At 41.8% G+C, this 25,031-nt stretch overlaps 2 protein-coding genes across 2 annotated transcripts in view; both read right to left on the bottom strand.

The window, feature by feature from the left end:
- The window catches only part of LOC143882833 (GTP-binding protein YPTM2-like), a gene marked incomplete at its 5' end in the record, with an annotated part of 100,670 nt that overhangs the window by 5,891 nt on the left and 69,748 nt on the right, over positions 1–25,031 (bottom strand). The window lies entirely within an intron of this gene.
- On the bottom strand, positions 628–1,035 carry LOC143882834 (uncharacterized). Its single transcript, XM_077386237.1, has one exon. The coding sequence runs from the start codon at positions 1,033–1,035 to the stop codon at positions 628–630; it is 408 nt and encodes a 135-aa protein (XP_077242352.1).

The following is a 25,031-nucleotide window of genomic DNA, read 5'->3' as shown; positions in this document are numbered from 1 at the left end:
GCCCTTATCCAATTCCATCTCCGGATAAAATTCTTGAAAATAAGACACTAAATCCTCTTTTACAAAGCCCCAATACTCCTGAAAAAAATCCAAGCAAAAACCATCAAGCCCAGGAGCTTTATCTCTTCCCAACGAAAAAACCCCTCTATGTACTTCCTCCTCCGAAAATGGACGTTCTAGCCCATATTACCAAAATTAAGGGTGAAATTTTGACAACTACGTGTTTTCGCACCAGGAAAAATCCTGCCAACCTCAAGGCGGATTTTTCAAAGGATTAGGTAATAGTATGCCTCATCAAATGAAGCATATAAGGTCTCGAATCATGATGTTGTACTACTCGTCCATCCTCCATTGGATCAACCTAAATGATATATGCCGCCATTCATCAATGTTCCTAAAGCATTACCATGCCGCGGCTTCGTCGACCTTCAAGAGAGTAATCCCATGCTCACAAATATGTGAGATGAATACCAGTTGCTACATACGATGAACATAACAATAAAATAAAAAATAAATATATATGAACTCGTTGAACGATAAAGGGAGTGACGCTAATATCATATCTATCTGCGACTCATCATCCAGTATGGCCCCTAAAATTATGACTCATTGAGATAGCCCATCATTTTAAGCATATGATCCGTGACAGGAGTCCCTTCCACCATCTTTGTTGATACTAGGCCTTTTAATCGCTATCTGCCTGGCAGTGGGATTTTGCTCTCCAAACATCTCCTTCAAATTGAACACTATATCCATAGTGGATGCCATTCCAACATGTTGTTGTTGCAACACGTTGGACATCAATCCCAGGATATAACACTTTGCCATTTGGTCATCATCATGCCATTTTTTGGCTCTATCTCTCTCTTGCATAGTAGCATCGGGACCAGGCAACGGAGGTGCCTCTATGGTCAAGACCCAATTGACTTTCGTTGTTGTGAGCACTATGGTAAGGTTTCTCTTCCAGTCCACATAGTTTGAACCAGTAAGTTTGTTAACATCAAGTATCTTAGACAACGGGTTGGAGGAAGCCATTTAAATCTTCTACAAAGGAAAGCGGCATACATAAGCAAACTAACCATATTAATTTTATTTATATCCTGACATGTATCCATCGGATCTGGGTTTTTGATCTACGATGGTACTGCCCATTGAACGTCTCATTCACGGGTCCCTCATCCTCATGAATCAAGAGAAATACATAGATTTCTCCAATGGGCATCGGATACTCATTCATGTATTGAATGAGTGGATTCATCAAATCAATCATTACCATAATGATTTCCAATTTAATTCGGCCTCCAAGCATCGCAATGTGTATATCCTTTGGGCATCAACATTCTTTGCTTGGTTAAGCCAAACTCACCGCCTCAAAAATGTACACAAAATGCATCGGCTTCTGCTTTGGCATATGACCTTTGAATCTTTGCATACTTCCCTTATCCTTATAAGGAATCTATCAGTTACTCTAGTTTAGAGAAATAGGATCAGCACCAGCTTTGGCATATGATCGTCCTACCCTTTAAACTAGCCAACTGGTAGATGGCTATGGAAGGCCACAAGATTGAACTATTTCAATTCATATCAAGTTAATCAACTTAATATTATTTAAGAGGGTATTTTACATGTGAGAACTACCCTATGCATGTAAAATAATCATCCCATGGAAAAATGAAACATACATAAGGAAATAAACATGCAATCAACCATCACATGAAACCATAAATCCAAACCAAGGAAAAATAAATCAAACACATACATGAACTTAATTTTGGCATCTTTAATCATAGGGATTCTCCCACTAACCTTTTTTAATAAGGCTTTATGAGAAGCCATCATTCTGAACTCCAAGAATTCATTCTCCCAATCCTTCGAGATCATATATCTGTCCAAGCCTGGCTCTGTTTGGTTGCCAAAACCCTATGATTAAAATTGAATCGTAAATCGTAAGAATTTCAAAACAATGTCCGTGTCCTTGGAATTGGCAATGAGGACGGTCTTACCTTGATCCAACCTCTCTTTGATAACATAGTTAAAACACATGTTGGAGGGTGAGACCCTTGTACTCCATCACACATTGAGTAGCATGTATGATTGCTTTGCCTTCATAAGTGCATGAGATGGCACAAATTTCACCAAGTCCCTGAACCAATCAAAGGCGAGTCACCGATGTGACCGCACATCTTGCTCATGAGTGATGAGGACGCCCATGGAAGTGGTTGTCGCGCATCGCCCTTGGGCGTCCACCACCATGCACCCAACTATTTCTTATGATTAGAACTGATTGGGAGGATGTTCATTTGCAAGGCTGTCAACCATCACCATAGCTCTGACATCATCATTTTATGTGTATGTAGGGATCCTGTAGTCGAATACAATAATATATGTGTTGTCTTGCCGTTGAACAGAGAGAGAGAGAGACATCCAGCGAGTGAGAAGTGTTTGGCCTCTTCTTGCCGTTGAGAGGCAACTTTGATTCATCAGCGCCTCCACGCATATGAATTGCCCAACCTCCCCCCACCTCTTTCTCCCTCATTATGTTAATTTGTTCTTCACAATAGGAAGGAATTATTCTTTCTGAGAGCAAGATTGAGACATTAGAGGGGGGAGAGCGGTGAGAGAGGTGCTAAGGGAGAGAGACGTGGGAGAATGGGAAGCTTAGAGAGAGAAAGATTGACATGAGAGAGAGGGACACTAGGAGGAGAGAGTGTGAGTGGAGAGAAAAGATAGACAAGAGAGAGAATAGGTAAGGAGGAAATAGATATGTGTGTGTGAGAGACAGATAGGGAGAAAGAGAGAGAGAAACGTATGTGTGGTAGAGTTGTATGAGTCCTACAAGAGACCAATCCTCTCTTTCCTCCCTTACTTTTTTTACTTCTTTTTTTTTGGAATAATGATATGATAACCGAGAAGGGAACCCGAATGGATAACCTCTTCACACGTTACCCACAACCTCTTTATGATTTTTTGCTTCATTTTTGTTCAAAATGGCAAAACTACCTTCCTGTGCCATGTGCCATATTGGGATTTGTCCCGTTCCACTCTCGTTAGGCAGACAGCCTCACTAGTGGTACTCCCTTTTTTATATTAATTATTTATGTCAATCTCCCATGTTCCACTCTCGTTAGCCGGTCGGTCTCCTTAGTGACACTCCCTTTTTATATTATTTAAGTAAATCTCCCATGCCCCCTTGCAACGAAATGAAAACTCTTCAGTGTGGTGACGTCCTCCCCCTTTCCATGTAGAGACTAGCCACAACATTTTTTTAGCCCTCTTCTATCTTTCATAAATACAATCATTTTCATTTACGTCTTACCCAAAATTGGAATGCATTGGCGGAGAAGGCCGAGAATGTTCGGCATCGAACGGAGGGAACATAGTCCACATACTTATGATCGAATAGCAATCAGAGGTGCCGATAATACCTCCATTTCTTCACGGGTTTCTTTTCGCGATCCGTCGATTGCTGGGGGTGGCACCCGTTGAGGACAAGATGAGAGAGCACCGCTTAAGATGGTTTAGACATATCCAACGTAGACCTTTAGACAGTCCACTGAGAAAAGGCGACTCATGCCAAGTTGATGAGGCTACATTATATCCGAAGGCAACATAGTATCCTAAGCGACATTGTAGCCGGAGGCAACATAGTATCCGAGGTGACATTATATTCGAGACAACATTGTATTTATATCCGAGACGACATTATATTCGAAGGCGACATAGTCCTCAAAGAAACCTTGTATCTGAAAGCAAAATAGTATCCGAGACAACATTATATCCGAAGGCAACATAGTATCCGAAGCGACATTGTAGTCGAAGCGCAACATTGTATCCAAGGCGACTTAATATCTGAAGAGACGTATCCGAGAGCAAAATAGTATCCGAGGCAACATTATATCCGAAGGCAACATAGTATCCGAAGCGACATTTTAGTCGAAGGCAACATAGTCTTCGACGCTACTTTGTATCCGAGACAACATTATATCTGATGGCGACATTGTATCCGAAGCGACCTTTTATCCGAAAGTAAAATAGTATCTGAGACTACATTGTATCCGAAGGCAACATCGTATCCGAAGCGACATTGTAGCCGAAAGGCAACATTGTATCCGGGGCAACTTTATATCCGAGGCAACATTGTTTCCGAGGTGACACAGTCTCCAAAGCGACCTTGAATCCGAAAGCAAAATAGTATCCGAGGCGACATTATAACCGAAGCGACATTATAGCCGAAGGCAACATTGTATCCGAGGCGACTTTACATCAGAGCCAACATTGCATCCGAGGCGACATTGTATCCGTAGGCGACATAGTATCCGAAAGCAAAATGGTATCCAAGGCTACATTGTATCTGAGGCGACTTAATATCCGTGGCAACATAGTATCCTAAGCAACATTGTAGCCGAAGGCAACATAGTATCCGATGTGACATTATATTCGAGACAATATTGTATTTATATCCGAGATGACATTGTATTCGAAGGCGACAGTCTTCGAAGAAACCTTGTATCTGAAAGCAAAATAGTATCCGAGACGACATTATATCCGAAGGCAATATAGTATCCGAAGCGACATTGTAGTCAAAGCGCAACATTGTATCCAAGGCGACTTAATATCCGAGGTGACATATCCGAAAGCAAAATAGTATCCGATGCTAGATTGTATCCGAGGCAACATTATATCTGAAGGCAACATAGTATCCGAAGCGACATTCTAGTCGAAGGCAACATAGTATTCGAGGCACAATTGTATCCGATGGCGACATTGTATCCGAAACGACCTTGTATCCAAAAGCAAAATAATATCTGAGGCTACATTATATCCGAAGGCAACATCGTATCTGAAGCGACATTGTAGCCGAAAGGCAACATTGTATCCGAGGCGACATAGTATTTGAAGCGACCTTGAATCCGAAAGCAAAATAGTATCTGATGCTACATTGTATCCGATGCGACTTTATATCCGAGCCAACATTGTATCCGAGGCGACATTGTATCCGTAGGCGACATAGTATCCGAAAGCAAAATAGTATCCGAGGCTACATTGTATCTGAGACGACTTAATATCCAAAGGCAACATAGTATCCCAAGCAACATTGTACCCAAAGGAAACATAGTATCCGAGGCAACATTGTATCCGAGACGACTTTATATCCAAGGCAACATTGGATCCGAAGGCGACATAGTATTCGAAGCGATCTTGTATCCGAGGCGACATTATATCTGAAGGCTACATAGTATCCGAAGCGACATTGTAGCCGAAGGCAACATAGGATCCGAGGCTACATTGTATTCGAGGTTACTTTACATCCGAGGAAACATTATATCCGATGTGACATTGTATCCAAAGCGACTTTATATCTGAAACCAAAATAGTTTTTTGAGCCTACATTGTATCCGAGGCAACAAAGTATCTGAAGTGACATTGTAGCTGAAGGACATCAATATATCCGAGGCGACATAGTTTCCGAAGCGCCTTATATCCAAAACCAAAATAGTATCTGAACCTAAATTGTATCCGAGGCAACATAGTATCCGAAGCGAAATTGTAGCAGAAGAGCAACATTGTATCCGAGACAACATTTTATCCGAGGCGACATTGTATTCGAAGGCGACAGTATCCGAAGCTACCTAGAATCCGATAGTAAAAAAATATCAGAGGCGACATTATATCCGAAGGAAACATAGTATCCGAAGCGACATTGTAGCCAAAGGCAACATACTATCCGAGGCTACATTGTATCCGAGGAGACTTTATATTCGAGGCAACATTCTATCCGAAGGCGACAATATTCAAAGCGACCTTGTACCCGAAATAAAATAGTATCCGAGGCGACATTATATCCAAAGGCAACATAGTATCCGAAGTGACATTGTAGCCGAAGGCAACATCGCATCCGAAACTATATTGTATCCGAGGTGACGTTGTATCCGAAGCGACCTTGTATCCGAAAGAAAAATAGTATCCGATGCAGCATTATATCTGAAGGTAACATAATATCCGAAGCGACATTCTAGCCGAAGGCAACATTGTATTTGAGGCTACATTGTATCCGATGTGAAATATCCGAAGCGACCTTGTATCCGAAAGCAAAATAGTATCTGCGGCAACATTTTACCCGAGGCGACATTATATCCGAAGGCAACATAGTATCTGAAGCGACATTGTCGTCGAAAGGAAACATTGTATTAGAGGCAACATTTTATCCGGGGCGACATAGTATCCGAAAGATAAATAGTATCCGAGGCGACATTATATCTGAAGGTAACATAGTATCCGAAGCGACATTTTAGTCGAAGGCAACATAGTATCCGAAGCGACTTTATATACGAGGCAACATTGTATTCGAGGTGACAATATATCCGATGGCAACATTGTATCCAAAGCAACCATGTATTCAAAAGTAAAATAGTACCCGAGGCAATATTGTATCCGATGCGACTTTATATCCGAAGAGACATTATAGCTGAAGGGCAACATGTATCCGAGGCAACATTGTATTCGGGGCGACATTGTATCCGAAGTGACCTTGTATCCGAAAGGAAAATAGTATCCGAGGCGACATTATATTCGAAGCCAAGATAGTATCCGAAGCGACATTGTAGCAGAAGACAACATAGTATCCGAGGCGACATTATATGCGAGGCAAAATTGTATCATAGGCGACATAGTATCCGAAGCGACCTTATATTCGAAAGCAAAATAGTATCCGAGTCAACATTTTATCCGAGGCGAAATTATATCCGAAACGACATTGTAGCCTAAGGCAACCTAGTATCCGATGCAAAATAGTATCCGAAGCGACATTATAGCCGAAGGCAACATAGTATCCAAGGCAACATTGTATCAGAGGAGACTGTATATCCGAGGCAACATTGTATCCGACGCTACATTGTATCCGAAGGCGACATAGTATCCGAATCGACCTTGTATCCGAAAGAAAATAGTATATGAGGCTACATGGTATCCGATGCGACATTATATCCGAAGGCAACATATTATCTGAGGCTACATTGTATCCGAGGCGACTTTATATCTGAAGCGACATAGTGTCTGAAGTGACCTTGTTTCCGAAATAAAATAGTATCCAAGGCGACATTATATTTAAAGGCAACATAGTATCCGAAACGACCTTGTATCCGAAAGAAAAATAGTATCCGAGGCAACATTATATCTAAAGGCAATATAGTATTCGAGGCTACATTGTATCCGAGGCGACTTTATATTCGAGGAGACATTGTATCTGAGGTGACATTGTATCCGAAAGCAAAATAGTATCCGAGGCAACATTGTATCCGAGGCGACATTATATCCGAAGGCAACATAGTATCTGAAGCGACATTGTAGCCAAAGGCAAACATAGTACCCGAGGCTACAATGTATCCCAGGTGACTATATCAGAGGCAACATTGTATTCGAGGCGACATTGTATCCGATGGTGATATTGTATCCGAAGCGACCTTATATCCAAAAGCAAAATAGTATCTGAGGCTACATTATATCCGATGTGACATAATATCCTAAGGCAACATAGTATCTGAAGCGACATTATAGCCGAAGGACAAATTTCTATAAGAGGCGACTTTATACCCAAGGCAACATTTTATCCGACGCAACATTGCATCCAAAGACGACATAGTATCCGAATCGACCTTGTATCCGAAAGTAAACGAGTATCTGAGCCAACTTTATATCCGATGCAATATTGTATCTGAGGCGACATTGTAGCCGAAGGGCAACATTGTATCTGAGGCGACATTGTATCTGAAGGCGACATTGTGGCCGAAGGCAACACAGTATCCGACGCTAGATTGTATCCGAAGGCAACATTCTTTCCGAAGCTACAATGTAGCCGAAGGGCAACATTGTATCCGACGAGACTTTATATCCGAAGGCAACATAGTATACGAAGCGAGATTGTAACCAAAGGCAACACAGTATCCGAGGCAACATTGCACCCGAAGCGACCGTGTATCCGAAAGAAAATAGTATCCGAGGAGACATTATATCCGAAGGCAACATAATATCCGATGCGACATTGTAGCCGAAGGCAACATAGTATCTGAGGCGACATTGTATCAAAGACGGCATCGTATCTGAAGGCGACATAGTATCAGAAGCAACCTTATATCCGAAAGCAAAATAGTATCCGAGGCGACATTATATCCGAAGGCAGCATAGTATGCGAAGCGACACTGTAGGCGAAGGCAACATAGTATCTGAGGCTACATTGTATCTGAGATGACTTTATATTCGAGGCAACATTGTATCATAGGCGACCTTATATCCGAAGGCGACATAGTATCCGAGAGGAAAATAGTATCCGAGGAGACACTATATCTGAAGGCAGCATAGTATGTGAAGCGACATTGTAGAAGGAAGGCAACATAGTATCCAAGTGTCACGGGCCAAATATTTGAGCAACGGAATAACCCGTGCGGCGCTCCAACATGCATCGATGATTGGGCAAGCCTTCAATCGTGCAAGGCTTTAAAGGCCCTACACACCAACACCCCTTGTTGCTTCGAATGAGCACACACACTCTAAGCTGTTCAACAGGCTACTTGGCTCAGATCTTGACATGCACTTCTAGATACCCACACTCATGATCAGCCTGCATCACGAGTACATCGAACATAAGGCCTTGGGGCCTAATGCAAAGTCCATCGGGTACGAGGCATGATGATGCGACGCACCAATCCGCCAAGCGCTGGGGCTTGGTCATCCAAGGAGCAAGATGCCCCATGGACTGATCCGCAAGGTGTACACCTCGCGAGGGCAACCGAAGTCGCCCCGGCACGAACCCATGGAAGACCTAGAGAATGGCCTACCCACAAGACGTACCGCGGTGCAGAGGGGCAAACAGTATAGGTAGCCCCCTGCACCGGTCCGTATGCGCAATACATGTGGGAACCCAACCCTACATGCACTGTCTTTGGCCCCCATCCTCGACCAAAGAAACTGGAGCATCCCTATGGATAGCTTGCAGTCCGCACCCAAAGCTCCCTTAGGGCACGCCTACGAGTTGAAGTATGATTTCCTACTGTGTGCAACAGATACACAAGCAAGTCCTCTTGCAACCCATGAGCAAGCCACCAAGGCTCCTGCCCACACCTGCTGGGCCTAACGGGGGACGAGTCAGCAAGTCACGGGGTCAACTCCTCCTATAGAGTTTGGCCAACCAACCAGCTTAGCGGCGAGTGGCGACCAAAGGTGCTATAAACAACGCATTTCCAAGACGCAACGAGACAAGACGGGATGAATTTTAATACCGGTTGTGTCCTGAACTGTTTCCCCGTGACACTCCCCCACTTGATAACGTCGACTCCCTCGTCGACACTGAACGCTCTGTGAAGCTCAGTTCCACAATAATAATGACTTCTCAATCTTGAAAACAGCTACCCCTGGTACTTTGACAATCAGCACATTCTGACTTCTACTGCATACCACACTGCCTCAAGTTCTGCCAATCACTGCACTATAGCTCTGCTGGAGTTATCTTCAACAACGATGGTTTTCCCGGACTCCATCAAACTAGGCGAAGGTTTTCTGACGGTGCCTACAAACGCTGTGGATGACGTGCCATCACTTTCGGCACGAAAGGTTATGGCTCACCTACAACCGGATGACGTGCCACCACTTTCGGCACATAAGGTTTTGGCTCACCTACAATCGGGTAGCGTGCCATCACTTTCAGCACGGAAGGTTTTGGCTCACCTACAACCGGATAACATGCCAACACTTTCAGCACGGAAGGTTTTGGCTCACCTACAACCGGATAACGTGCCATCACTTTCAGCACGGAAGGTTTTGGCTCACCTACAACCGGATAACACGCCATCACTTTCGGCATGGAAGGTTTTGGCTCACCTACAACCGGATAACGTGCCAACACTTTCGGCACGGAAGGTTTTGGCTCACCTACAACCGGATAACGTGCCAACACTTTCGGCGCGGAAGGTTTTGGCTCACCTACAAACGGTGATGATGGTTCTGAGCACTCCACCAAACTCCATAAGGGCAGAGCGACCAAACTTGAATCCTTCCCTCAAGCAACTCTCAAGTTCCTCCTTAGCTACACTCGAGCTCCCTCTGGAGTGGTCTTCCGAAATGGCCAACTTGCACCGCTTCGTCTCTCCCTGAACGTGCCACCACTTCTGGCACAGCACCTGCCTCACTTTCGGCCAAGTGCAGCACTTGCCACCCGGAAAGTGCAAGCCAACCACGGAGTCCACAAGCACTCCCAAGCAAAGAGACCACCACATCGGTCTCGCCTCCTCCTGAGGCTAAGAATCCCCTGTTGGGATCAATCAACGCGACGCTTAGTCTTGCCTGCTTCTGTTCAACACTATAGAACTTGATTTGAACAATCAACCCTTATGCCACAAATGGTCTCCTTGGGCACTTGCGGCTAGTACTCACACTGCTAACCACCCAAATATTCCATTATTCAGATTGAGCTGTCCTTTTAATTTCGACAAATAAAGAGATTCTAAGGCAGCAAGAAACACACAAACATACCATGTCGACCCATACCAACACAGTCTGCCCATATGCCATCTGAGCTCACCACACTGTCCCATATCAGCACAGCAAACCCATTATCAAATCTAAGCGGCCTTGGCGTTCGTTCCAAGGTCTTTTTGAGAAGAGCATCATGCATGCTCGATTATAATTGTGAACTGCCATAAAAGTACTTCAGTCATTGGCCAGCTCTTCATCTTGAGCATGTCTGCTAATTCGTCAAACTGGTTATGCCAGCAGCCAACCCTTTTTTCATAGCAAGCCCTTAAGGCCATATGCTAACACAACAAAGTTTAGCCAACACTGCAACGGAGCATTCACAACTCCTCAACTGCCACTTCCGATCTCACACATCGGTGGATCACTGAAAGATGCCAACCTGTTCGCTGATGGTTGCAGCTCTGACACTGTATCAAGCTTCAGGCAAATCCATTGAGCAATGTTTGAACAAACACTGATGGTACTAATCTTTCCAGGCCATCGCGCCTCTGTTGCGCGACTTAAGTAGAATAAGGGAGAGTCCACCGAAAGGAACCTACCCACACAATTTTAGCTCTTCTTCGGCTGACTAATGGACTTTCAAAGTGTTAGATTCAAAGACATCCGCAACTTAGCACTTCCAACTTGGTGTGCTAACATTCAAGCTCTTTCCAACGCTGCCACAATAGAAAGCATTTCCCGTTCCTTTGTGCAAAGCAACATGCACTAGAGATGCGCTAATCATAGTCGCAAACACTGCCACTTGCTGCAACTATGCCAGCACAGACACCAACTGTATCATAGCTCCTTGAAAAACTCTTGATTCACAACTGCTCTGATACCAACTGTCACGGGCCAAATATTTGAGCAACGGAATAACCCGTGCGGCGCCCCAACATGCACCGATGCTAGGGCAAGCCTTCAATCGTGCAAGGCTTTAAAGGCCCTACACACCAACACCCCTTGATGCTTCGAATGAGCACACAGACTCTAAGCTTTTCAACAGGGTACTTGGCTTAGATCTTGACATGCACTTCTAGATACCCACACTCATGATCAGCCTGCATCACGAGTACATCGAACATAAGGCCTTGGGGCCTAATGCAAAGTCCATCGGGTACGAGGCATGACGATGCCACGCACCAATCCGCCAAGCGCTGGGGCTTGGTCATCCAAGGAGCAAGATGCCCCATGGACTGATCCGCAAGGTGTACACCTCGTGAGGGCAACCGAAGTCGCCCCGTCACGAACCCATGGAAGACCTAGAGAATGGCCTACCCACAAGACCTACCGCGGTGCAGAGGGGCAAACAGTATAGGTAGCCCCCTGCACCGGTCCGTACGCGCAATACATGTGGGAACCCAACCCTACATGCACTGTCTTTGGCCCCCATCCTCGACCAAAGAAACTGGAGCATCCCTATGGATAGCTCGCAGTCCGCACCCAAAGATCCCTTAGGGCACGCCTACGAGTTGGAGTATGATTTCCTACTGTGTGCAACAGATGCACAAGCAAGTTCTCGTGCAACCCATGAGCAAGCCGCCAAGGCTCCTGCCCACACCTGCTGGGCCTAACGGAGGAGGAATCAGCAAGTCACGGGGTCAACTCCTCCTATAGAGTTTGGCCAACCAACCAGCTTAGCGGCGAGTGGCGACCAAATGTGCTATAAACAATGCATTTCCAAGACGCAACGAGACAAGACGGGATGGATTTTAATACCGGTTGTGTCCTGAACTGTTTCCCCGTGACACAAGGCTACATTGTATCCGAGGCGACATTATATTCGAGGGAACATTGTATCCTAGGCGACTGTGTATCCGAAGCGACCTTGTTTCCGAGGCGACATTCTATCCGAAGGCAACATAGTATCTGAAGATACATTATAGCTGAAAGGCAACATTGTATCCGAAGGCGACATAGTATTCGAAGCGACCCTGTATCCGAGGCTACATTATATCCGAGGTGAAATTATATCCGAAGGCAACATAGTATCCGGAGCGACATTGTAGCCGAAGGCAACATAGTCTCTGAGGCTACATTGTATCCGAGGCGACTTTATATTCGAGGCAACAATGTATCCGAAAGCAATATAGTATCCAAGGCGACATTATATCTGAAGGCAGAGCAACATTGCAGCCGAAGGCAACATAGTACCTGTCGCTACATTTTATCAGAGACGACTTTATAACCGAGGCAACATTGTATCTGATGGTGACAATGTATCCGAAGCGACCTTGTATCCGAAAGAAAAATAGTATCCGAGGCTACATTGTATTCGAGGCGACATTATATCTGAAGGCAACATAGTTTCCGAAGCGACATTATAGACGAAGGATAACATTGTATCCGAGGTGACTTTATTCAAGGCGCATTGTATCAGAAGGAAAAATAGTATCCGAGGCGATACTGAACCCGAAGGCAACATAGTATTCGAGGCTACATTGTGTTCGAGGCGACCTTATATTCGAGGCAACATTGTATCTGTGGCGACATTGTATCTGAAGCAACTATGTGTCCGAAAGCAAAATAATATCTAAGGCGACATTATATCCGAAGGCAGCATAATATCTGAAGCGACATTGTAGCCGAAGGCAACATAGTACCCGAGGCTACATTTTATCCGAAAAGACTTTATAACCGAGGCAACATTGTATGCGATAGTGAAATTGAATCCTAAGCGACCTTGTATCCTAGAGCAAAATAGTATCTGAGGGTACATTGTATTCGAGGCGACATTATATCCCAAGCGACATTATAGGTGAAGGGTAACATTGTATTCGAGGGAACATTTTATTTGAGGCGCATTGTATCTGAAAGCAAAATAGTATATCCGAGGCTACATTGTATCCGGGACGACATTATATCCAAAGGCAACATAGTATCTGAAGCGACACTGTAGCCGAAGGCAACACAGTATCAGAGGAGACTTCATATACGATGCAACATTGAATCCGAAGCGACATTGTAGCAGAAGGGCAACATCGTATCCGAGGCGACATTGCATCCGAAGGCAACATAGTATCTGAAGGGACCTCGTATCAGAAAGAAAAATAGTATCCGAGGCGACATTATATCCGAAGGCAAGATAGTATCCGAAGCGACATTGTAGCCGAAGGCAACATAGTATCCGAGGTAACATTGTATCCGAGGGGACTTTATATCCAAGGCAACAATGTATCCTAGGCAACATTGTATCGGAAGCGACCTTATATCCGAAACCAAAATAATATCCGAGGCAACATTGTATCCGATGCGACATTATATCCGAAGGTAACATAGTATCCGAAGCGACATTGCTAAGGCAACATAGTATCCGAAACAACATAGTATCCATAGCAACATTGTAGCCGAAGGCAATATAGTATCCGAGGCAACATTGTATTCGAGGCTTCATGGTATCCAAAGGCGACAGAGTATCCGAAGCGACCTTATATCCGAAAGAAAATAGTATCCGAGGCGACATTATATCCGAAGGCGAGATTGTGGCCGAAGGCAACATAGTATCCGAGGCTATAATGTATCCTAGGCGACTTTATATTCGATGCAACAGTGTATCCGAAAGCAATATAGTATCCAAGGCGACATTATATCCGAAGGCAGCATAGTATCTGAAGAGATATTGTAGTCGAAGGCAACATAGTAACCGTAGCCACATTTTATCAGAGACGACTTTATAACCGAGGCAACATTGTATCGATGGTGACAATGTATCCGAAGCGACCTTGTATCTGAAAGAAAAATAGTATCCGAGGCTACAATCTATCCGAGGCGACATTATATTCGAAGGCAACATAGTTTCCGAACTGACGTTATAGATGAAGGGTAACATTGTATCCGAGGCGACTTTATGCAAGGCGCATTGTATCAGAAGGAAAAATAGTATCCGAGGCTTCATTAAATCCGAGGCGATATTGAACCCGAAGGCAACATAGTATCTGAGGCTACATTGTATTCGAGGCGACTTTATATTCGAGGCAACATTGTATCTGTGGCGACATTGTATCTGAAGCAACCATGTATCCGAAAGCAAAATAATATCTAAGGTGACATTATATCCGAAGGCAGCATAGTATCTAAAGCGACATTGTAGCCAAAGGCAACATAGAACCCAAGGCTACATTTTATCCGAAAAGACTTTATAACCGAGGCAACATTGTATCCGATAGTAACATTGAATCCTAAGCGACCTTGTATCCGAAAGCAAAATAGTATCTGAGCCTACATTGTATTCGAGGCGACATTATAGCCGAAGGGTAACATTGTATTCGAGGAACATTTTATTTGAGGCGCATTGTATCTGAAAGCAAAATAGTATATCCAAGGCTAAATTGTATCCGAGACGACATTATATCCAAAGGCAACATAGTATCCGAAGAGACACTGTAGCCGAAGGCAACACAGTATCCGAGGAGACTTCATATACGATGCAACATTGAATCCGAAGCGACATTGTAGCAGAAGGACAACATCGTATCCGGGGCGACATTGCATCCGAAGGCGACATAGTATCTGAAGGGACCTCGTATCCGAAAGGAAAATAGTATCCGAGGCGACATTATATCCGAAGGCAAGATAGTATCTGAAGCGACATTGTAGCCGAAGACAACATAGTATCCGAGGTAACATTGTATCCGAGGGGACTTTATATCCAAGTCAACAGTGTATCCCAGGCGACAATGGATCCGAAGCGACCTTATATTCGGAAGCAAAATAGTATCCGATGCGACATTATATCCGAAGGTAACATAGTATCTGAAGCGACATTGTAGCCTAAGGCAAAATAGTATCTGAAACAACATAGTATCCAAGGCAACATTGTAGTCGAAGGCAACATAGTATTCGAGGCTACATGGTATCCAAAGGCGACAGAGTATCCGAAGCGACCTTATATCCGAAAGAAAACAGTATCTGAGGCTACATTGTATCCGAGGCGACATTATATCCGAAGGCAACGTAGTATCCAAGGCGAGATTGTAGCCGAAGGCAACATAGTATCCGAGGCTATATTGTATCCGAAGCGACTTTATATTCGAGGCAACAATGTATCCGAGGCGAGATTGTATCCAATGCGACATTATATCCAAAGGCAGCATACTATCTGAAGCGACATTGTAGCCGAAGGCAAAATAGTACCCGTCGCTACATTTTATCAGAGACGACTTTATAACCGAGGCAACATTGTATCTGATGGTGACAATGTATCCGAAGCGACCTTGTATCCGAAAGAAAAATAGTAACTGAGGCTACATTGTATCCGAGGCGACATTATATCCGAAGGCAACATAGTTTCCGAACCGACATTATAGACGAAGGGTAACATTGTATCAGAAGGAAAAATAGTATCCGAGGCTACATTGTATCAGAGGCGATATTGAACCCGAAGGCAACCTAGTATCTGAGGCTACATTCTATTCGAGGCGACTTTATATTCGAGGCAACATTGTATCTGTGGCGACATTGTATCTGAAGCAACCATGTATCCGAAAGCAAAATAATATCTAAGGCGACATTATATCCGAAGGCAGCATAGTATCTGAAGCGACATTGTAGCCGAAGGCAACATAGTACCCGAGGCTATATTCTATCTGAAAAGACTTTATAACCGAGGCAACATTGTATCCGATAGTGACATTAAATCCTAAGCGACCTTGTATCCGAAAGCAAAATAGTATCTGAGGCTACATTGTATTCGAGGCGACATTATATCCCAAGCGACATTATAGCCGAAGGGTAACATTGTATTCGAGGGAACATTTTATTTGAGGCGCATTGTATCTGAAAGCAAAATAGTATATCCGAGGCTAAATTGATTCCGATACGACATTATATCCAAAGGCAACATAGTATCCGAAGCGACACTGTAGCCGAATGCAACACAGTATCCGAGGCGACTTCATATACGATGCAACATTGAATCCGAAACGACAATGTAGCCGAAGGGCAACATCGTATCCGAGGCGACATTGCATCCCAAGGCGACATAGTATCCGAGGCAACATTATAACCGAAGGCAAGATAGTATCCGAAGACAACATAGTACTCGAGGTAACATTCTATCGGAGGGGACTTTATATCCAAGGCAACAGTGTATCCTAGGCGACCTTATATCCGAAAGCAAAATAGTATCTGAGGCAACATTGTATCCGAGGCACCTATCCAATGCGACATTATATCTGAAGGTAACATAGTATCCGAAGCGACATTGTAGCCTAAGGCAACATAGTATCCGAAACAACATAGTATCCAAAGCAACAATGTAGTCGAAGGCAACATACTATCCGAGGCAACATTGTATTCGAGGCTACATGGTATCCAAAGGCGACAGAGTATCGGAAGCGACCTTGTATCCGAAAGAAAATAGTATCCGAGGCGACATTATATCCGAAGGCAACATAGTATCCAAGGCGAGATTGTAGCCGAAGGGCAACATTGTATCCGAGGCGACTATATATCCGAGGCAACATTGTATCCGAGGCGACATTGTATCCGAAATGACCTTGTATCCGAAAGCAAAATAGTATCAGAGGCGACATTATATCCTAAGCGACATTGTAGCCGAAAGCAACAAAGTATCCGACCAACAATGTATCCGAGATGACTTTAAATCATAAGCAACATTGTATCCGAAGCGACCTTGTATTCGAAAGCAAAACAGTATCCAAGGATACATTGTATCTGAGGCGACCTTATATCCAAAGGCAACCTAGTATCCGAAGCGAGATTGTAGCAGAAGGCAACATAGTATTCGAGGCAACATTGTTTCATAGGCGACTTAATCTCCGAGGCAACATTTTATTTGAGGCGACATAGTATCCGAAAGCAAAATAGTATCCGAGGTGATATTATATCTGACGGCAACATAGTATGCGAAGCGAATTTATAGCCGAAGGCAACATAGTATCCAAGGCGACATAGTATCCGAAAGCAAAATAGTATGGTAGGCTACATTGTGTCCAACCTGACATTATATCTGAAAGTAAAATAGTATCCGCAGTGACATTGTAGCCGAAGGCAACATAGTATTCAATGCAACATTGTTTCATAGGCGACTTAATATCCGAGCCAACATTCTATCTGAGGTGACATAATATCCGAAGCGACTTTATATTCGAAAGCAAAATAGTATAGGATGCTACATTGTACCCGAGTCGACATTATATCCGAAGGCAACATAGTATGTCAAGCGACAGCAGACGGGAACATAGTATCCGTGGCTACATTATACCCGAGGCAACATTGTATCTGAAGCGACCTTGTATCAGAAGGCGACATAATATCTGAAGCGACCTATCCGAAAGCAAAATAATATCAAAGGCTACATTGTATCCGAGGCGACCTTATATCTGAATGCAACATAGTATCCGAAGCGACATTGTAGCAGAAGGAAACATAGTACCCGAGGCGACTATATCCGAGGCAACACTGTATCCGAAGCGACATTGTATCCGATGGTGACATTGTATCCGAAGCGACCTCGTATTTGAAAGCAAAATAGTATCTGAGGCTACAATGTGTCCGATGCGACATTATATCCGAAGGCAACATAGTATCCGAAGTGACATAATAGCAGAAAGGCAACATTGCATCCGAGGAGACTTTATATCTGAGGCAACATTTTATCCGAGGCAACATAGTATCCAAAGGCAACATAGTATCGGAAGCGACCTTGTATCCGAATGCAAAATAGTATCTGAGGCGACATTATATCCGAAGGCAACAAAGTATCTGAGGCAACATTTTATCCGAGGAGACAATGTATCCGAAGGCAATATAGTATCCGAAGCGACCTTTTACCCGAAATAGAATAGTATCCGAAAGCAAAATAATATTCAAGGCGACATTATATCCGAAGGCAACATAGTATGCGAAGTGATATTGTAGCAGAAGGCAATAAAGTATCCGAGGCTACATTGTATCCGGGGCGACTTTATATCCGAGGCAACCTTGTATCCGAAGGTGACCTTGTATCCAAAAGCAAAATAGTATCCGAGGCGACATTATATCCAAAGGCAACATAGTATGCGAATCGACATTATAGCCCAAGGCAACATAGTATCTGAGGCTACATTGTATCCAAGGCGACTTTATATTCAAGGCTACATTGTATCAAGGCAACATTATAGCCCAGCCTGCAATTAGGCTTGGCAAAATTGGTCGAACCGGGCCGAAACCGAACCGAAAATTCGGTTTCGGTTTAGGTAAATCAAACCGATTCAAATTCGGTTTGGTTTCGGTTCTGTAGAACCAAACCGATGTTCGGTTCGGTTTCGGTTTGAACACTTGCCGAACCAAAACCGAACCGAAACACTAAAAGTACCAAAACATATTGATGGGGTGCCTATTTCATTCGGTTACTTCTCTACATAGATTACACACGTGAGATTAATTACTGCTTATTTCACCTTAGCCCTTAGATTAGGATCATCTGAACTGTAGAAATTAGGTCGTGGAGAAAACCCCAACGATATAGGAATAAAAAAGGTCATTCTTCCTCTTGTCACCTCTCTGAAAGTCTGAAACCCTCGTCCGCATTTCCTTCTCGAAATCTCGGGTGTTCTCGTTGCTGAAGCTTTTGCCCTCCTTCCTCGGGTGTTCACGTTAGTATATTTTATTTGCAATGGAAAAAAAAAAAAAAATTGGATAAAAAAAATATTTTCTTAACTTCTTCAAACAATTCCTACATATCAAACAGGGCCCTTCTTGACAACCATGGAAAAAAAAAATCAGGGAAACCATACACAGTCATGGGATGACGAAGGACATAAGAGAGATTTGAGAAGGCATAAGTGAGCAGGTCATGATAGTGGGCTAAAAGCCTAAAACACATGGAAAAAATCATCTTTAAAGTATTTTTTTTTCTTATTTTTCAAACCCAATCCAAGCCCCTTCTCACTCACACCCTGGCCATCCCCTCTCTCATGAGTCATGACCATGTGATGTAGATGAATATTCCATGATTTTTTTTTCACGATTGCCTACATGTCTTAAGGTTCTGTTTCGATTGCAGGAAATTTTTTTTCATATCCACAGTTTAGAAGGATATGACATTGTTATATTTTTTCCGAGTAATATCATTATAAATTGAAGGATCCTTTAAATAAACACTAAACCATACATTAATCAAATGCTGATGAGCCTAATAATTAATGTTCTAGCCAATATTGTCCCCATGCATTTGTATTTTGTATTCTTTTATTTCTAAAACTTGAAACAAAAATTCAATGGTATACTATATAAGAGAATACCATCTTAAAAAACATTGTTTATAGTACATATTATTGAACATTAGTGTTGTTCAAAGTTCAAATTTTCTGTTTTGTTTTCTTCTCCTATTCTGTGAATTTCATGGCGAAAGATATTAGAGATAAAAGAAAAAGAAAGGAAAGTTTGTGTAAATTTCCGATTCTTTTAGTCACTTCTCTTTTGTTTTTGTGATTCTGATACATGTGCAAACTTTTTTATGGATTGCAAAATCTGGTGCATTCTCGTTTTAACTCTATGTGTTCATATTGGCTTTGCCAGGGCTGCATATCTAACAACTAGACTTGTGTCTAAGACATACTTGAATCCTACTCGATCTTCAATCAGCGCCTAAGGTAATATTCTTCTCTTGTCTCTAATTCACAAGTATAGAACAGTAAATGAAGCTTGTTAGAGTATTGTAAGTCTAATAATTTTTGCTCAACCTTTCCTAACTTTGTAGGAAGATGAGTTCGCAAAGTCCTGCAATTGAGACTACTCAGGAAGTTGTTCGTAGCCCACGTCGTGCTCGCATCCCCCGCCAGGAAAAAAGGAATCGATCTTATCAAGGATCTTCAAGCCAACCAGTGGCTAGGTATATAATCTCACTTTTTATAATCTTATCTTGTTGTTTTAGAAGTAGAATGGCATAAGAGTTTTTAGATACATTTAAAGAATCTATTTATTTTCTTTTGTTACAGTCATTCTGATTCTGTGGAAATGAATGTGCCTATTAATGTTGATGAAGATGATATTCCAATATCTGATAAATGTGCCTATGGGCTTATTGCAAACATTGCAATAAAAAATAAGCAGGAAGTAGTAGAGTTGGAACTAGTAGTTTGAGTAATCATTTAAAGACATTCTTTGCTTATAAAAAGAGCAAGAGACAAAAGCTTGATGTGGGTCAACAGATTCTTAAAATGGGAGAGAAAAAGATTGACGGGAGTGTTGATATTAGTTTTTTTTAGTTCAATCAACAAATAAGCCGTGATGATTTTACTCGGATGGTTATTTATCATGCATATTCCATTTCTATTGCCGATCATGTTTTTTTTAGAGTTTTTCTCAGAAATCTCCAGCAGATATTTAAGTTGATTACTCGGAATACTGTGAAAGCAGATTGTCTGAAAATGTATGAAATTGAAAAGAAGAACATTTATGAGGAACTTGAGAGCCTTCCTTGTAAAGTAAGTCTAACATCGGATATGTGGACTTTAAGAATCATGGAAGGTTACTTATGTTTAATGTGTCGTTACATTGATAATGATTGGAAGCTTCAAAAGAAAATTTTAAACTTCATAAATGTTGAAACTCCTCACACAGGTGAAGAGATCTCTAAGTCAATTACTGCTAAACTTTATGATTGGAACATTGATAATAAAGTCTTTAGTATCACCTTGGATAATTGTAATACTTATGATATTGTCATTCGAGAGATGTTGAAAGTATTCCACCCAAAGAAATCGCTTATTTCGAATGGAGAGTTTCTTCATGTTAGGTGTTGCGCACATATCTTAAACTTCATTGTTCAAGATGGTATAGGATATCTTCGTGAAAGCATCCACAATATTCGTGAAAGTATCAAGTTTGTTAAATCTTCACAAGCTAGATTGAAGAGGTTCAAAAAAATTGCAAATCAGGTTCGGTCTCTTAAAAGCTCTCTTTTTTACGATGTGCCGACTAGATGGAATTCCACATACTTGATTCTTGTTAACACTCTTAAATTCAAGGAAGCTTTTAATCGGATGGCTGAATGTGATACGAAGTACACTTGTGCACTATCAGAATATGAATGGAATCTTGCAGAGATGATTGTTGGTTGTTTGAAATTATTTAATGATGTTACCGAAAGTATTTCTGGTTGTCGCTATCCCACATCAAATCTCTATTTCAATGATATTTGTAATATATATCTTGCTTTGAAGAAATAGAATACTAGTGAAGTTAATTGCATTAGCAATATGGCCGCGTCAATGCTTGAAAAATTTGAGAAGTATTGGGGAATTACTAGCATTATATTGGGGATTGCTTTCATTTTAGATCCTCGATATAAAATAAAATCGATTCAATACTTCTTTCGAGAAATTTATTCCTATGAAGAGGAAAGAAAGATGAATATTGAGAATGTGAAGAATACATTATTTCGTCTTTATGATGCATACGGGGAAAAATATGAAAGACATGATATAATTCCACATGGGCATGTTTCCACATCGATTGCAACTTCCTCGACATCAAATTCCAACTTGGCAAAACTTGTTTTTGTTATGATAACTACTAAGGAGACACCACAAAAATCTGAATTAGAACTCTACTTGGATGAAAAAGTGCATCATGGGGCAAGGATTGAAGATGGTACCTTTAATATATTGTCTTGGTGGAAATTAAATGGTCGAAAGTATACAATGGTTGCTCAAATTACTCGTGATGTTCTAGCCAATCCGATCTCTACTGTTGTTTCTGAAAGTGCATTTAGCACAGGAGGTCGAGTTCTTGAGGAGTATAGGAGTAGCTTGAAACCAAGTACTGGCTTTAATATGTACTCAAGATTGGTTGAAGGATAAAGAAAATGGTAATGATTTTTCTTTACTTAATAAGTTTTTTTATGATTTATCTTTTTTTTACTATGTAAATTCTTTTGATATATTTATGCTTTATTTTTCATAGGGATCACACATCTCGAGTCGATTGATGCATATTCAACTATTACCTCGGCATCTACAATTGATAGTGAATATGATAGTCATTTAATCGAATCATTGGATGATGAATCAACGATTGGATGATGGTAGGTAATTTTAAGTATAAGTAATGTTGCATCTTTTCAACATGGAATGTGTTATGCGTGGGATGAAAGAGTGTTTATTAGTATAACTACTTGTTAGTGTTTATGTTCATACTTATGTTTGTTCCTCTTCTTTTCTTAAGTCATCTTATTGGTGTTGTTTCTATTGTGCAGTTGTTCTAGATGCAATACATGCCACCATTCTCAAGGGGAAGGATGAGGAAATGGCTGGGAAAGACGTATGTTTTTAGTCATATGTAATGTTAGATTTTAATTTCTCAAAAAACAAAAGGATCCTATTTTATGTTTTCCATAATGTCCACCCCTCTTCTTTTGTCTTTTTTTGGAAACAATATCTGTGGAGTTACTTATTTGATGTCTGCACCATTTACACCCTAAAGTTGATATAGTGGGTAATTAGGATTTATTTGATGGCTGCACCATTTTGTATGCTGCTTGGTGCCAGAGTCAATTGCAGTCTATGACATGACTTGGGAAAAGAAATTCCTACATCTCTTTTTGAGACTTTTCTGTTTTGTATGTAATGACTACTCATCATATAGTAGTGTTGTGATAATAGAGTGTATGTGCGCTATGCTACATAAATGTGGGTGGGTTGTACAATGGTTCTTTTAATTGTGGGGATGTATGTAACCTTGTCAAGATTGGTGGAATCTTTCCTTGATATCATGGGAATATTTTTTAGGTAGTATATTCTATCGTTGTGTTTTGCTAGAGGCAGCTCAACAAATGGCAATATTTTTTTATGCATGATTCATAACATGAGTGGAGCTTATCAATTATCATTTTACATCAGACGTTAAGGTGAGCATATCATTTTACAGCCATAGCATGGGAGGCCTCACATTTTACATGTCATGTTTTCTATATGGTAGGGCCCAATATAAACCCATGCGTATGATGGTGCCCATCATTTTATACCATCAGTGGGCTCACCATTTCCACCAAAACCCATGTTTTCATAAGGTGATTACCATCCACGCCAACCAAATCCATTAATAGGGTGGGCCCTCCATTTTCACCTCATGTTTTTAATGGAAAGGGGCCAATTATTTTACACCCCGAGAGAAACCGAAAACCGAACTGAAACCGAAATTCTCGAATCAATTCGGTTCGGTTCGGTTTGGCCATTCAGAATTTCGGTTCGGTTCGGTTCGGTTTCGGTTTGGAGTGTAAGATGGTTAGGTTCGGTTCGGTTTGGGGGTCAAACCGAGCCGAAACCGAACCGTTGCCACCCCTACCTGCAATACAAAATATTAAGGTGAGTTGGCACGGGCATACCCCGAGACCAATTCAAAGGTAACCAAAAACCAAAATTTACAATAGAATCTAAGCATTCCTTTCCTCTATTCTGTAGATTGCCTTCTTTACATCTTTCCTAGCAACCATTTGAAGTTGTCACCTATACCTTGTTGAAATTGTGAATAACCGTGGTTTTCCTGAACAGCAACCTCTTGAACCTTCAAGCTGACTGATTCATCGGAAACTACCAAAAATGCTCTAAAACTCCAGAACTAAAGAAAACTCCCGGAAGGTATCGCACTGCTAAAATATCCAGACAGGAAACCTAAGCGAGAAAAAACGAATCTCTCAAGCTAAGGCTATGGAAAAAGTAATTTCTGGAAACAACAAGCAATTCACAATGCTATTTAAACGATAGGTATCCCAAGAGATTGTCAAAGGGCCTGTTCAGTTGCGTGAAGGAAACGAAAAAGAAAAGGAAATGACGTGGAAGAAAGAAATGGAAAGGAAAAGAAACTACTAAGAAAGCAGTTTGAGTGCGCATTCAGTTGCCAGGAAATGGAAAAGAAACAACAGGAATGTGCATTCAGTTGCTAGGAAATGGAAAAGAAATAGCACATAATATGTTCTTTACCAGATATAAAGCAAGTTACGCCCTACCAAATAGTCCACTAACAGAAACAAATACTAAAAAAAACTAAAGAAGCAGATTTCCTCTACCTCCTTAAGAAGTCAATCTTGTTATGGATTTCCTCTACCTCCTTGAAGGATTTCAAACCTCAACAGTACGCAAAAGGAGCTTGTTATGGGAATATGTTCACAAGCTTCACAAGTGACAATTCGTCTTCAACAAAATGTAAGTGGCAGCTGGTCTTCAACACATGGCTTGGTAAAAATAATTCCCAAATCCAAACGTTTGCCTGTGCTTGGAGTACTCAAAATTATTCTCTATAGCAGGTATGTAGAACTGTGGGATTCCATATACTATAGCCATGGAGTTGTGAACCTTGTATCCAAATTATTTAACAAACCATGCTAATGCAATTAAAGAAGCTATGTTGGTCGTTTGAGCACAATCCTGATTTCCACTCTAATGTTCATCTCTGAGCATCTATCTATTTGGAGTCGGTTCTTGTTATTCAAGATATTAGTGGAACTCATTGTTAACAACAAAAGAGACACTTGAGGCTCTTTATTGCATTCGATTCAACTTTATACAATTATACAAGTGGCAGCC

The sequence above is a fragment of the Tasmannia lanceolata genome, unplaced genomic scaffold (genome assembly GCF_043159265.1).
Source record: "Tasmannia lanceolata isolate RefF3 unplaced genomic scaffold, GAP_Taslan_0.1 ptg000008l, whole genome shotgun sequence".
Lineage (NCBI taxonomy): Eukaryota > Viridiplantae > Streptophyta > Magnoliopsida > Canellales > Winteraceae > Tasmannia > Tasmannia lanceolata.
The sequence above is the reverse complement of the archived record's forward strand: the minus strand, read 5'-3'. Positions and strand labels throughout refer to the sequence as shown.

Excerpts from the sequence above, each read along its gene's own strand:
- LOC143882834 (XM_077386237.1), bottom strand. The coding sequence starts at position 1,035 with ATGGCTTCCTCCAACCCGTTGTCTAAGATACTTGATGTTAACAAACTT.